Raw genomic sequence first — 15623 nt, forward strand, 5'->3', positions numbered from 1 at the left:
CATTGTTTATAATTTTCATATGGTTCGTTTGTCTGTCTGTACTACTTGTCTTAAATATCTAAGTGCTTTATTGATGTAGCTATTACAATTATCCACATTAATGTAAATAGCGACGTGTTTTTTAGGTTAATCTCACTAAACGAACGAGTAAACACATATAAAGGTAACCCACGGTAGTGCGATTTCTCTCGTTCATAGTTAACTTTTCGAATCACTTTCTTTTGCTTGATGTGTTTCATATCGAGCAAGATGTTTTGTTTAGTTTTATGTAATTTTTAAAATGGTACATTTTATAATTATTTATGGCATATTATCTTTCTGTTGTCGTGGTTTGATTAAAAATTCAGCGTTTTAGAATAGGTTCTTTTACGACTTCCAAACTAACCCACTTTTTATTAGGTCGCTAATTCTAATCGTTTTAAGCTTAAATACTTTGGTAGTAAAACATCATAAAAACTTGCTAATGTTATTAGAATTCTTTTTCAATTATGTTCTATAACAGCACAAAATGATGATAAATGATCAGCTCCAGCAGTTGTGTTTATTTTACCAAAACTATATACCTCAAATAATAAGAATTATTGTTATTTCTTCCTGCATACAATGCTGATCTAAGAAATTGTGAGCCATTGCATGAAAATGTTACGCTAATGTCTGTCAAATATTTATGTAAGATATCAGTTCTGCTGCAATAGAGTGTCGCGGCAGAGCAACAATCCACTTTAGTTGGCCAAACAGGTTATTGGTAGTATTAGTGATTTCTAGCAAAATTTAAAAATAATTGTGGCGTAATTCATTTGGCATTTAGTACGTATCGGTTGTAATCTATTTGGCATTTAGTATGTATCGCTGTATGGAAATGATATGAAAACTATAATTTTAAGGTATTAATAGCTGCAGATGACATTTCTAATATACTCTAGAATGTACTCAGATATCCAATGCTGACATTGAACTTGAAGCACAACAACTCATAAATTTTTTAGCAAATTTGGCATATTTGTAGTAGGCATTTACCAGTACGACTAGTTAGTTTAGCTATTTTTGTTCTTTGTTAATTTTAAAAAGTGGGTTGAACTAGTATTATTTTGAATGTGATCAAGCTAAAACTGCACTGAAACTTGAGATACAAAAAGTTTTTTAAGCTGTTTTAATTGTAGGGCTAATGCAAGCGTAAAGTCCAGTTCTAGTCGGTAAGTTTTATGAAGTCCGTATTCTAAAATACCATTTAGATTTGAAGACACTGAAGCTACCAGGCTCACTGTACTGAAGTTTTCAGGATGTGTCCCAAATAATACGTAAATACGTGTCAGAAAAAGACATATACACAGTGAATCTTCACCTATGCGTGATTCTACATTTGCCAAAAGATTTAAGCAGTCTGGGTTTCAGAAACATTCCAATTATCATTACCTACTTGTTATAGCTGCATAAAATCAACAAAGGTTTTGATCATGTAGCAATTGCTCACAGCTCATTATTGTCTAATATTGTTTCTACTTTGTACATAATTGGTGTAAACCTTTGATTTAGGAAGTGTTCAAGAGTGCACTGTCCATATTTAGATGGTATCAGTTTTAAATTTAGCCATCTGATTAAAATCTCATATGATATTTTATTTTTATTGTCTTATCTTTACTTCACTGGTAATATTTTTGTTGTATTATGTAAGGGTAGATGCCTTTGAAATGTTCAGTTCATGTTTTTGGTCTCAGACATGGATGGAGGTGAGTCCGTACGATCTGGCAGGAGCGAGCGTAGCCACCGGAGTCATCACAGCCATCGACACCACCACAGTCATGGCAGCGGCAGCGCAAGAGGTGACCACAGCGATCCCCACAGATCTCATCACAGGAAGCATCATCGGCATAGAAACTCAGGCCATGAACCCTCTCGCATACCCGATGAGAACCGGTCCGTGTCGATTCGACTGCCAACCACAGACGACATGCAACAGCTGACCAAAAATGATCAGGTGGAAGTGGAGATCTTGCCACAGGTAAGCCTGTTTCACTTACTATTTGGCAACAAGATGACTAGATGATGGATATGAATGGCAATGTATGTTACATATACTAATACAACGTTAATGGCATATGAAAAAATGTTACATGCGGCTCATGAAAATACAGTAGCACGGCACAGCTGTAGCCATCTCTGAATCAACTTAATTCATGGCAGCAAGCGGTTGCATTATATTTCATCTAGTGTGTATGCATATGTTTTTCTATGAAGTTTGAAAACTGATATAAAATCAATTGGACGTTTGCTATGAATGTGGCTAGGGGAAGGAAGAAAATTGTTGGCGTGATTCGTTAACCTGACCTCCTACAAGTAGATAAATACCAGCAAAGGAACCCCTCGCATTACCTAAATGGCAGTTTAACAAGTCTGTAAAGGCGAGATAATTAGCTGCAGACTTTGTCAGGAGCCACTCACTTTATGATACTTTTATGGCCTACACCTTGCCCATACTCCTAACTTTCTACACTTGTTAGCGTGAGGTTCTTTCTCGTCGTTCTTTTCTCTTTTTATTTATGTAATGTTGTTAAGTTATGTTTTGTCCACAGTGTCAACATTTACCTCTGCCTTTGAGGCTTTCTCTTAATCAATGATTAGCTTCTGTCTTAGCAAACAGTCGCTTATTATAATAACCTCCGAGTCCAGTGTTCCACTCACTAACAACAACAACACAAACGTGATACGCCACTAATTGAATTAATACGACTCGGAAATTGGCTACAGGATGCTAACTATTTTTGATGGTGATCAACTCTCTTCAGTGGGCCCTCTTGAACCGATTTCATATACTGATTCATAATCACATATCCCCTGCCTGTTAGTGTTTGTAAATACAGCCACATCATTCTGCAAGTGTTACTTCTGATCATTTCTGGGTTGTGACAGCCTGTTGTTAGTGCTTAGCCTGTGAAATATGCAGAGAATTATTATTACTGCTGCATCTAGTCGTTGCTATGTTCTAACTTATTAGTTTGTAACTCGTCGTTCAGTACTCTGGTATGACATTGAATTAAAGCTGCATTGACCTGTTGACCAGGGGTTCCTTGACACACTTTCTTTTATTCAAACAAATTTGGCAAAACTTTCCTATCTTCCTTAGAAAACACTGTGCTTTTGTCTGTGATGCTGTAATTGTTTTCAGACAATCTTTAACGCAATATACCCGTAAAACCTCTAATTGAATGCCATGGCACTCTATTTTTCAACTTTTCCTCTATAGGGACGGTCAATTAGAGGTGGCGTTCAAATAGAGAGTGGCATTTTATTTTGCCAATGGCACATCAGAATTTTCAGAAGATAAATTTAGCCCTTTTACAGGCGAAGCGAATGTTGCCTATATTTTGTTCTTTCCTTTCGGTGGAGCGATATTAAATCTTTTCGATGCACTAAATCTACTAACTTACCTCCAACTTGTCAAGTATACCTTTATAACTATGCATTAAGAAACCGTTCACTATCAGTACAAGGTGATATCTATTGCGTGCAATTGTATAATAGCCAGTGTCCTGCTTTGCAATTTGTTGAATCTTTCAATTTTTATTTCAGTCTAAATTTGAAGACATATTTTTATATTTATATTTACCGATGTTGCATGAAGCTCATTTGCACTCGTTGATATTTTATCTACAGTTTGCAGCCAGAACTAGCTTTTTATGTGCAATAGAAGTGGAGTTACGAGTGTCGATCAATTGTAAAATCAGATTATCGCTATGATGCTATCAAATAGTATGCTATAAATCTGCAAATTTATAAGTTATATAATGATTATCTATCAAATGCTACAAATATATATTCATGAACAAGTGGCATAAACGAACCATACTCATATTACTTGCAGAAACAAAAATTAATGTTTTTAAATCAAAAATATTTGCATCGTTTGCTCAGATAGCTGCGTTTTTATTGTTTTCGATGGAATGAGCATCTTCTGGTAGTCCAATACCTTCCACAATGTCTTCTAACCTCGACTCTTCTTCTGCACTGCTGAACTAGTCGATATTAGCAACTAGTTCACAACTTTTACGCATTGCATTTAGCACAAATACAACGAGTAAAAGTTTTGCTCGCTAAACTTAACCTTTGTACCATCGTAAATGTAAACTGTTTATTATACGCATGTACTTTGAAGTATCAAGACCGCATTAAACAAGGAACTACTATTAGCTTGAGACAGTTATTAATTTCTATGCTTTCAAAGTTTCAACGAGAAAAAGAAAAAAACTTCGAAGCTGGACAACGAGAGAAATAATTGTTATTGATGCAAATAATTCATTATTAATACTATTTTGTGGACACTTTTCTACTGATCAGTTGATATTATGGGTTTGTAAAGATCAAAGATTGTCAAAGTGGCCGGCAAATTGAGGTGGCATTCAATTAGAGAGTGGGCACTCTATTTTTTCAACCCTTCCCTCATGGTGGCAGTCAAATAGATGTGGTGTTCAATTAGAGGTTTTACGGTAGCTGTGAACCATCATAAGCGATTAAAATGTGAAAATTAAAAAAATGTTTCCTACAAAAGTAACATGACAAGTTTTGAAAACAGTTCTAAATTTTGAGCTCAAAATCATTTGCATAATTTAGCATAGATTCACTTGGAGCCCTAATTCTTTGCCTCCTCAAAGTTCACCTTTTTACAACCAATTTTGCAAACTAGTTTGTTGGTCAATTAAATTGCAGACACTAGCATTGTGTCCCTATGACTTCTTCTTAGATGTATCTTTATCGTTTGCTGCAGGATGACAACTGGGGAGACAACACGACTGTCGTGACTAGTGAAACAGGTTGGAGTGACATGGATGACATGAAGATGTCAACAAGCGAGGCCATGGAGAGATCAGTCGGTCTTGCTTGCTCGCGCTACATTGGCTCCGTCTTCACCGGTTTCCTTGCTGCCATTGCATTTCTCTCACCTATCGCCATGGTTACAGTGCCGCTTATGCCAAACGTCAATGATAACTTTGTTCTCAACTGTGATGCTGACTGTCAGGGTTATCTGCTCTCTTTCTCCTTCAAGTTACTCGTGCTGCTTGTCGGCTCTTGGGCTTTGTTTGCGAGGCGCCCTCGAGCAAACATGCCACGGTCTTTTGTCTTCAGAGGTATCGTCCTAGTCCTACTTTTGCTCCTCTCCTTCGCCTATTGGCTCTTCTACTACTATCGGGTGCTGGCCGCTGCCCCTGACAGCATCACTGAGTATAGAACCATAGTTCTCTTCGCCTCCAGCATGGTCGATGCGCTCATATTTATTCACTATGTAGCCGTTATTCTCATAGAAATACGCCAACTGCAGACCATGTACTGCATCAAAATTGTACGATCACCAGATGGCGCCACCAAGTCGTACAACATCGGACAGCTGAGTGTGCAACGCGCTGCCGTCTGCTGCCTTGAATGGTATAATAGGGACTTCTCCAACTACAACCCTTACCTCGAAAACGCTATACATCGCAAGTCTAACAAAGTCAGTCAGGTAATATAGGCACATCCATGTTATGGATTATCCATATTATCTGTTATATGCTATATAGTTTTGTCGAGCGAGTTGCATAAATTGGGTCAACATTTTTCAAATGATGGGCTTTGGGCAATGCCTCGATGAGCCTCAGCTCCATCCACTTTCAACATAGTTTATCAGCGTTGCATATTGCTAATCCTTCTTGTAATAGTCAGATAAGCATTATTAATAGTGGTAAGAACATAGTGGTAAGAACGCTAGCGCTACGATTGAGGGCCCATTGTTGATAAGCCTTGTGGCCTTGCCATGCTATAGGAAATGACTATTCTTATCCTGATAAGTCAAATATGCTTCTTGTCGGCGTGGACATAGTTGTTTGATATACTAGACCTTGATCAACTGGCCTGCTGTGAACAAGCAATGCCGGCATTGTCAAAGCTTCACCAGCGTTTGGTGAATTTTTATGAGTTGATATATAATCAATGCTTTGGTTGTTCTATGTGCTAACAACAAAAATTTCTCTAATATTACAAACGTGGTATCATGCATGGTGGTGAGCTAATTGTATCGCGGTAAACATAAGCTAATAAATTTGCCTACTTTCCAATTATCATAAGTTAGGCACTTCATCATGCACTTTCTAGATTGTTAGGAGTTAGAAGCTCTTGATCCTATGAGGTTTCAGTGAAAAGATTTCTTAGGTCAGGAGGTTTTAGAGTTACCTGCTTTGTTTATAACGGACATTTGGACACTGAGTTTTAGCAAACCAACTTTTTTCATGATGCTATCAACATATGTTGCATGTTATATCCTAGCTACAAAGCAAACTCAGTATGCATTAGTGTAATATAAGCTATCCAAGCTGGTCCATTTCAATATTCATAGCTACTTTGACAACAGGCTTAAAAACCTTCATGATAATTGGTAAAAAGTTTACCCAACTGTGTGTATAGCAAAAACTTTTGGTTATCTACTATTATGATGGTTATTATGGTTAAACGATTGTCTGCGAATTCTTTGACAACGCTTGTATCACTTGCAGCAAACTTGTATCACTTGCAGCAAACTTGTATCACTTGCAGCAAGCTTGTATCACTTGCAGCAAGCTTGTCTCACTTGCAGCAAGCGGGCAATTCCCTAATTGGTCTAATTTGCTTCACGTTAAAAGAAAAATAAAATAAAAACATATATACACGTATTTTCTAGAAGTGGTGAGTCATCAAATTATGACTAATCAGGCATCAGCAAGTTTATTGTAACAGTTCCTCCGCAACCATTTGTTATAACAGTTCCTCCGCAACCATTTGTTATAACAGTTCCTCTTCTACCATTTGTTATAACAGTTCCTCTTCTACCATTTGTTATAACAGTTCCTCTTCTACCATTTGTTATAACATTTCCTTTTCTACCATTTGTTATAACAGTTCCTCTTCTACCATTTGTTATAACAGTTCCTCTTCTACCATTTGTTATAACAGTTCCTCAACCATTAAATCATCATCTTGCAGGCAAATGCGTCAAGCACAAAGTTTAAAGTTTATGATCTGGACGGACCTCCCGGAGGACCTCCTGGCAGCATGTCGGAAGATCAGAAGTCCAAAGCGATATTCGCAGCCACTGCACGGCGCCGGGACTCTGGTCACAATGAACGGTATTTCTTTATATTTTGTTTTATTGGTTTATATATAACACGCTTATTTTATATACATGTATAACTTGCTAGTTGTTGTAAAGGTTGGAAAGGTTTCGACCAATCATACATGTAGGTTCTTCAGAATTGTGTTGCTTTAAACAATTCCCTTAACAATGCGCCAGTGCGATTGTACATAAATTTATGAGAACATCCATTTCTTACAATAGCAATATATATGGATAATCCTTAACAATAGACCCTATATCGCTGTCTCGTGGGAAAAAATATGTATCTATAACCTTTTAATGGTATTGAAAATCATCAACAAAATAATGTTTTTTGTTAAAAATATTGGGATAAGAATATTCAGCTTGGGTTACAATTCTGAACTTGCTGGATGAAGAAGCAAGTGTTTACATAAATGTTAGATGTTAAATGTTTACATACTGCTGTGTTAATCATCAGATATAATGTTTACATACTGCTGTGTTACTCATCAGATATAATGTTTACATACTGCTCTGTTAACCATCAGATATAATGTTTACATACTGCTCTGTTAACCATCAGATATAATAATGTTTACATACTGCTGTGTTAATCATCAGATATAATGTTTACATACTGCTGTGTTAATCATCAGATATAATGTTTACATACTGCTCTGTTAACCATCAGATATAATGTTTACATACTGCTCTGTTAACCATCAGATATAATAATGTTAACATACTGCTGTGTTAACCATCAGATATAATGTTAACATACTGCTGTGTTAATCATCAGATATTTAGAGAAAATAATCAAAGCTCCTAAATGTAAATTGATGAATCTCTAAAATACCATCATTTTAAAAACTTCTGGAGTTTGCCAAATTTGGAAACTACCTTAATATTTCCACATATGCTTTTTGTCAATTTTATTAAAGGTTGACTCGCAACAAAATTCACATTACAGTTATTTGGTATCAAAAGATTCACCATGTCTTACTCTGTTGTGTTGTAAGTGCCAAATATATGGAAATGTAATTACAAGCTCTTAAAAGCTCAAAAATGAAAAGCCACCATAGATTGGAATCTCTTTATTTCGATGACGTAACCATGAAATTTGGTTATCGTCTTGTCACGTATGTTCTCACGTGAATTGAAAGGTCAATACAAAGCTCAATATAAAACTTATCGTAGTACTAGTTTATGACAAACACTTCGGGTTTTACCGAAGACCCCGTATCAAATATAGATGCGCGCTACTTTACAGTTTTGTTTCGGCCTGGTCTAATCGGCAAGTCGTAATCTGATCATGTGACCCAATACTTCGCAAATAATTTCTGCAGCTTTTTTCGATTACCACAAGTGACCAACAGGCTCGTCATGATTATCAGACAATGATTGTACTCCTTCAAGCTAAGGCTAAAAAACTGAACGAATTGTTACGGTAAGTTATAAGGTATCACTGCTAAAAGTGACAGCATTACGATGACGATAAAACAGACGCGTAAGAACAATAGACATAGTTTTATTGAATGCGTGAAGTATATTTGTGAAAATATTTCGACGAATAAGGTTGTAAGAAAGTGTAAACAGAAACCATCTCTCACAACTACATCACATTTGAGTGGTTTTGGAAAGGGAATTTAAACTACGGCGGTCTCGTCTGGCTGCGATTTTCTGTTCGTTTTTTAGCTTTTAAGAGCTTGTAATCACATTTCCACATATTTGGCACCTACAACACAACAAAGTAAGACATGGTGAATCTTTTCATATCAAATAACGGTAATGTGAATTTTGTTGCCAGTTAACCTTTAAGCGATGTTGAGGAAGGGCAACTCCAACCTTGTTGACTTCATTAGTGATTTCTTACATTTCATACCTGTGTTTTGGCCATACAGCTTCAGTCACAATAAAATTTTATGTAATTATGCCTTGTATTTAGTAAAACAGAAGTTATTGGGTTCCATTTCAATCCGTACAAGGCTGTCATAAGATAACTTTTACGTTTGTTGATCTGTGACCCTTTGGCAGTGATAATGGTTATAGTGCTCCCACGGTTCCTCAGCAGTACTAATACTGGCTATGTTTTAACCACCTGGATTGTTCTCTAAATGAAATTGTTTTGAACTTCCAATTAGATAATTATTAACTGGCCTAATTATATAGTTACCTAGCAACGGTTGTAATTGGCTTAGTTACTTAGCAACAAAGCGGTTTGGTCTGCATATGACCGGTGAAAAAGACCATGCGTTATTAGGTGTGTTAATATTAAGGGTATCTTCTTTTTCTGAGATCACAACTGCGTAATAAGTTTTATGAAAGGCATCACAAATTCAACTAATATTAGACTATGCTGACTGGTGAACTGTTCTATAATATTAGTCATATTGATAGACACCGATACTCATTAGACTTGTAATGATTAGCAAAGTGTGACTGAAAAAATTGGCTGAGTGATTACGCAACCATCCTAATAAGATTTGTTTTCTTGACAAATATCCCAGCCTAAGCTCTACAAAAGCCTTGGGCAAGAAAAACAACATGGTACATGTACTAATTTTTTATTCAATCAAGTAAATAGTCCGCTGCATAATCATGGTGACATTAGCTCATGTTTGTCATTGACCTGTATTACTGCTCAAGAGAATGCTCACCACATGTTGTACATTATTTCGTGAGCAGACAACTCTTAATAAAATTCATGCCAGTTTCGTAACAATATTCTTAAAAAAGTGTAGACTTCCCGTTGTGACAGCTCCTTTGAGAGTGGAACTTTAGCGATGCATGGAAAGTAGCAGTCAGTGAGCTCGTAAAGGTGGGGGTTAAACATAAACACCTAACTGTTTAAAATGTGGTCAATAATCAGGTGGGCAAGAATGGCGCAGAAGAACTAAGGGAAATCGTTTACTAGATGTTGCTCATGTTGGCTCTCTCTGACCAAAGGCTAACTGGCAGTATATTGCCATATGACGGGTTGTCTTCTCAGTGATCTTTTGTCGATTATCGGCACTGTAAAGCGATGGTATCGTCAAGGCCACGCGGATACGTCGAGAAAGATTGTCACAAGTTTGTCAAACTTTTCCAATAGTTTGCGAAGCATTCTTAATAGCTTGTGCAATGTATATTACTTTAACAATGGTAATTGGCTGTCGCGATAGCCTGATCTATATTTTTTTCATGACGGTTGGGGACGAATATTTTATCGTTTCCACGACCGCATTGTGTAATGTGAACACTATGCCGCGGACTATTTGCTGATGCAAATGTGGATGGGTTTGTGATAGTGTGAACATTGTTATCGCAGACCAAAGTATTGTGGGAGTGACGCTGACATCCGATGATAGGATGTGAACCAGTCTTAGCTATGTAGCGGAGACCTGTGCTCAGGGGTATTTAGTGGTTGCTTAAACTAACAGGTACTACGAGGAGCAGGAGTATGAGAGACGTGTAGCTAAAAGGAGGAGCAGGCTGATTACAGCGGCCGAGGAGTCGTTCACTCATATAAAGAGGCTGAGGGAGGAATCGGGTGAGTGGCAGTTAATTCTCTCTTTGGTTAACAGGCTAAACTAGTCATCCATACATGATGCACATGCAAGTTGCTCGCAGCAACCCATAAACCCAGGCAAATGCATCGACTACACACGGCAAACTCACAAGTAAAATGGTAAGTTTGCTGTGTGAAGTCGGTGTGTTTGTCGGGTACATTTGTAAGTGAGGTGGATGTTGGGAGTTTTTCTACACAGAATTTGTCTGCTAGTTGGTTAGTTATGTAATAGCAGTGAGCTTAGCGATGCTTGGAATTTCTTTCATTTTAAATCAGCTGGGTGTTTGAAGACGAGCTTACACAAAATTTTAATAGGTTTTATCAGAAAGTATCGGGATTTTTCATATATATTATCTTTTGCTATTGTTCTTGATGTTTGAGGTGATCTGACTGCTATAAAGTTTCAAGATTAAAACTTACAAAACTTGATTGTGGTTAAAAGCCTCAGATTCAACTGAGAGTGTGATTATGATGTCTCTAGTTGCACTCCGGCAAAGAGCCCGCCAGACTAGAGATTCGTAACAAGAGGTACAGGCAGCTGCAATACTAGTGAAGTCATTTCGGCGCATTTTGTTCATCTGAGCTTCATAACCATAATCAACTTTTGTCGATTTTAATCTTGAAACTTTTTGGCAGTCAGATGGCTTGTAATGTTAAAAACAATCGCAAATGATAGAAAAATACCAATACTTCTAATAAAATCAACTAAAATTTTATATAAGTTGATCTCTGAGAGGCTGTTTTTAGGAAGCAGGCAGAGTTTTGAAACCGCATCTTTTTAACAACCTGGCGAAAGGCGCGGAGCATATGTGGGCGAAGTTAGGATAAAATTGACCAAAAATGTGGAAGTACATACAGTTTACACAGTCTAATAGACACACACAGTGACAATGATTTATTAACATGTATGTGTGTATGTATGTACATCTGTGTTGTTCAACTATCCACTGAAATACGATGATAAGATCTGAAGTGAACAACTCAGCTGTTTGTCATTCATACTTGATGCATAATTACGCTGAGCAAACTATCCTCAGAAGGGTATTGTTATTAGCATCCCATCACCGGTTGAGAGAATATGCACCTGCCCTTTTTGCACTGAGATACTTGGCATTTTATAAATTTAATACAGTGCTTTGTTCCAGTAGTTGTCTTCCCAAAACGGCTATTTTTAAATATGTTTACTCTTGCCTTCACCAAATTTAAGCAAGTGTTTCTTCTCGAAAGTAAAACAGTGTACGAAAGGTCGCTAAGCAGCCGATGCCATGTGTTGCCCTATAAGTGACCACCAGCTGTGATTTATTCAGACTTGAAAAGTTAGCTAAATACCACTACATATACTATATATATGTAGTGATATTTATATATATATCACCATATACAGTGAAACATGGATAACTCGCCCTCGGGTAAATCAAACACATGGTTAACTCGAATGGATTTGTTTGGTCCGTTCCCACGCAATGATCAATGGCTTTATATAACTCGACCTCGGCACCGTTAACTCGAACAGTTTTTTGCCGAATTCACAAACGTGGTTTCCGTTCAATTTATTTCGAAGGAGTTTCCACTAGTCGCGGAGCTGAGACTACTCTGCTTTCTTAACGAAAGCGCTTTTTATATGTGTATAGTGTATAATTTCCCCTGTACCGTATAATGGAACCGAAAAAGAAATCGTATAAAAATGATTAATAGGGTCGCTAAGATGTTCACTTAGTTACGGCCAAGCTATAAACGTTAGAAGGTATTAGCGATAAAAATTTAATAAAGATAGACACAGCATGCAAAATACATATTGTAACAGTGATTATATGTGGATACATAAAGATAAAATGTCACAAATAGGCTCGTGGCTTGGCGTCCGCTACAACAGACATCCGCTTTACGATGGCATCACGTAAGCAAAGAAAAGCGTGGAAACCTTCTGACAAACTTAAAGTACTCGAGGAAATCGAAGCAGGACAAAAGCTATCAGCATTATCAAAAAGAGAAAATCTTCCAAAAAGTACAGTGTCAACATGGATTAAACAAAAAGAAAGAATAAGATCGTTATGTGACCCAAATTCCTCAAGGCTAAGAGATCGTTCAACGCCGCACGATGATTTGGATGGTGTATTTTTGACTTGGTTTAGACAAGTGCGTAGTGAAGGCGTACCTATCGATGGGCCAATTTTGTTAGAAAAGGCTAACAATTTTTTAAGGACTATAATAACTGTTTAAAATCTATTTCTACAATAAGTCACATTGTTGATCTTTGTCAAAAAAATACCTTGTCACAGACTACACTCGATAAGTTTTTTAAATGAAACAACTGATCAGATGTAAAGCATGCTTTTTGCATTGGTCATAAATGTTTACTTATGTCCAGTTTTAAAAATTATCAGAAAGAATAGATATTTTTCTATTGGGCTGAGATTTGTTTGCAGTTTTAGGTGATGTGACTGACAAGACGTTTTAAGATTAAAAGTGGCAAAATTGATCTCGAGTAAAACACTCAGAAGAAAAAATATCTTCTGAGCCTTTTAACCGCGATTAGGTTTTGCCAATTTTAATCTGAATAAGTTCTGGCAGTCACATCACCTAAAACAACACACAAATCTCAAGTGTATAAAAATATCTATACTTTCTGATAAATACTTTAAAACTCTACATCAGATGCCCTTTAACTTACAACAAACAACCTATACTTTAGTTTTATATATACATGTAGTTTGTATATGTATCTACTGATAAATACATTCACTTGTGACTATACTCTGATAACTTGAACGCTCTGATAACTCAAACACTTTCGCTCGGTCCTGTGAAGTTTGAGTTATCCATGTTTCACTGTATATAGTATAATTATACATATACTATATATGGTTTTATATAAAAATTACATGTATGTTTTCGGGTGAGGTAATTTTGAACATATCGAAATCTCCGTCACTAAATCACTCCATTATGGACTATCAATATCGATGTTAGCAAAGCTCTAACCGATTCCTTATAGCATTTGTATTTCAGTCAAAGTTGATGACTGACCAGTTATTCTTGTGAAGAGGGAGTTTGATCATCTTGTTTTTATATGTTCATCACTTAACTACTGTCTGAAAATAATGTCTGAGAAAACATTTAGTCTTTGCATGTTTAGAAGTTGGTCTACTGTGTCAAACAGTAAGAATTTGACTATTTGAGTAAATCTTTTACATTTGTTCTCTGAAAAACTGATCAATCTTTAAAATATTTCAACAGTGTGAGCAATATCGTGTTTGAGTTGAGAACCACCGCTTATAATTTCATCAGGGATATGCAAATGCACAAATGCTCGTAATACTCTTGGAAGTATGGACAAGGAGGCATTGTAGAACTAGCAAACGCACATCACTTTATTGAGTTCAACATAAAAGGTTGACTTGCAACAAAACTCACATTACAGTTATTTGGTATCAAAAGATTCACCATGTCTTACTCTGCTGTGTGGTAAGTGCAAAATATGTGGAAATGTGATTACAAGCTCCTAAAAGCTCAAAAACGAACAGTTAATCACCACCATCACAATACCGCCGTAGATTAGAATCTCTTTCCAAAACAGCTCAAATGGGACGTAGTCATGCAAGATGGCTTCTGTTTACACTTTCATGCAACCTTATTCCTCAAAATATTTTCACAAATATACTTCACGCATTCAATAAAACCATGTCTATTGTTCTTACGCGTCTATTTTATCGTCATTGTAATGCTGTCACTTTCCGTACTGATATCTCATAACTTACCATGAAAATTTGTTTAATTTTTTAACCTTAGCTCGAAGGAGTACATATCATTGTCTGATAATCATGACGAGTCTGTTGGTCATCTGTGATAATCGAAAAGTGCTGCAGAAATTGTTTGCAAAGTTTTGGGTCACATGATCAGATTACGACTAGACGATTAGACCAAGTCAAAACAAAACAGAAAAGTAGCGAGCATCTATATTTGACATGGGGCCTTCAGTAAAACCCGAAGTGTTTGTCATAAACTAGTGCTACGAGAAGTTTTATATTGAGCCTTTTATTGGCCTTTCAATTCACGTGAGAACATCACGTGACAAAACAATAACCAAATGTAATGACTACGTCAGAGAATTAAACTGATTCCAATCTACGGCAGCTTTTCGTTTTTAAGTATTTAAGAGCTTGTAATCACGTTTCCACATATTTTGCACTTACCACACAGCAGAGTAAGACATGGTGAATCTTTTGATACCAAATAACTGTAATGTGAATTTTGTTGCAAGTCAACCTTTAAATGAACCATGGCTATATCATAGTTTTAGGTATTGTTATATTTGGATATGGCCATGTTACACAATGTTAATACTTTTCTATTAATAAATACATAAGAAATTTTTTTTAAATATATCCAAAAAAGTTTAATAATTTAAATTTGAAATTTAAAGAATTCAATTATAAATACTTTAAAATTTAATAATATAATTTAGTAATTAAAAAAAAATTTCCAATTTGAAAATTTTCGATCGCCTCTAGCATTGTCCGAGATTTCTTTCATTTATAATTAGATGCCTGCAGAAGAACACAAATTACTACACAGAGTTTACGCCAACAATCCATGAACAATCCATGAACGGGTTAATTGAGGGCAATTGTTCTTGATGCACGGAGAAGGTGCATTGTTAAGTTTCTAATCAGACAGATATTAAAAGTCAAAGGTTTTTTATGCTGGAAGTAACATTCTAAATGTTACAGCTCGCCTAAATCTCTCAAACAAACGATATTAATTTGGTCGTTGTTACTATCAATTAATTTTTTGGAGTATATTTTACACAAGGATTACGTAACATAAGACTGCCAAACCTCGACATAAAAGGTAATTTTATTTTGATATTTGTTTTGTATGTGGAAACCATGGTAAGGAAAAATGACTTTTATGAGAATGCATTGTTTTCAGTTCTGTTTGCTCCAGAGCTTTAAAAAGGCAAATTCTTGATTTAATGAC

General features: G+C 36.2%; 1 protein-coding gene across 2 annotated transcripts in view; it reads left to right on the forward strand.

The window, feature by feature from the left end:
- LOC137392994 (vang-like protein 2) overlaps positions 1-15623 on the forward strand; it is a 21798-nt gene continuing 6175 nt past the window's right edge. The window contains exons 1-6 of one of the 2 annotated variants that reach the window (XM_068079376.1): positions 1-22; positions 1161-1193; positions 1716-1999; positions 4760-5491; positions 6985-7127; positions 10516-10625. In XM_068079376.1, coding sequence (XP_067935477.1) covers positions 1718-1999; positions 4760-5491; positions 6985-7127; positions 10516-10625 — 1267 coding nt within the window. In that variant the 5' untranslated portion in view covers positions 1-22; positions 1161-1193; positions 1716-1717. Of the gene's footprint in view, positions 164-1160; positions 1194-1715; positions 2000-4759; positions 5492-6984; positions 7128-10515; positions 10626-15623 lie in introns of both variants that reach the window. The other variant, XM_068079375.1, reaches the window with a different exon arrangement.

The sequence above is a fragment of the Watersipora subatra genome, chromosome 4 (assembly GCF_963576615.1).
Source record: "Watersipora subatra chromosome 4, tzWatSuba1.1, whole genome shotgun sequence".
NCBI classification, from domain to species: Eukaryota; Metazoa; Bryozoa; class Gymnolaemata; order Cheilostomatida; family Watersiporidae; genus Watersipora; species Watersipora subatra.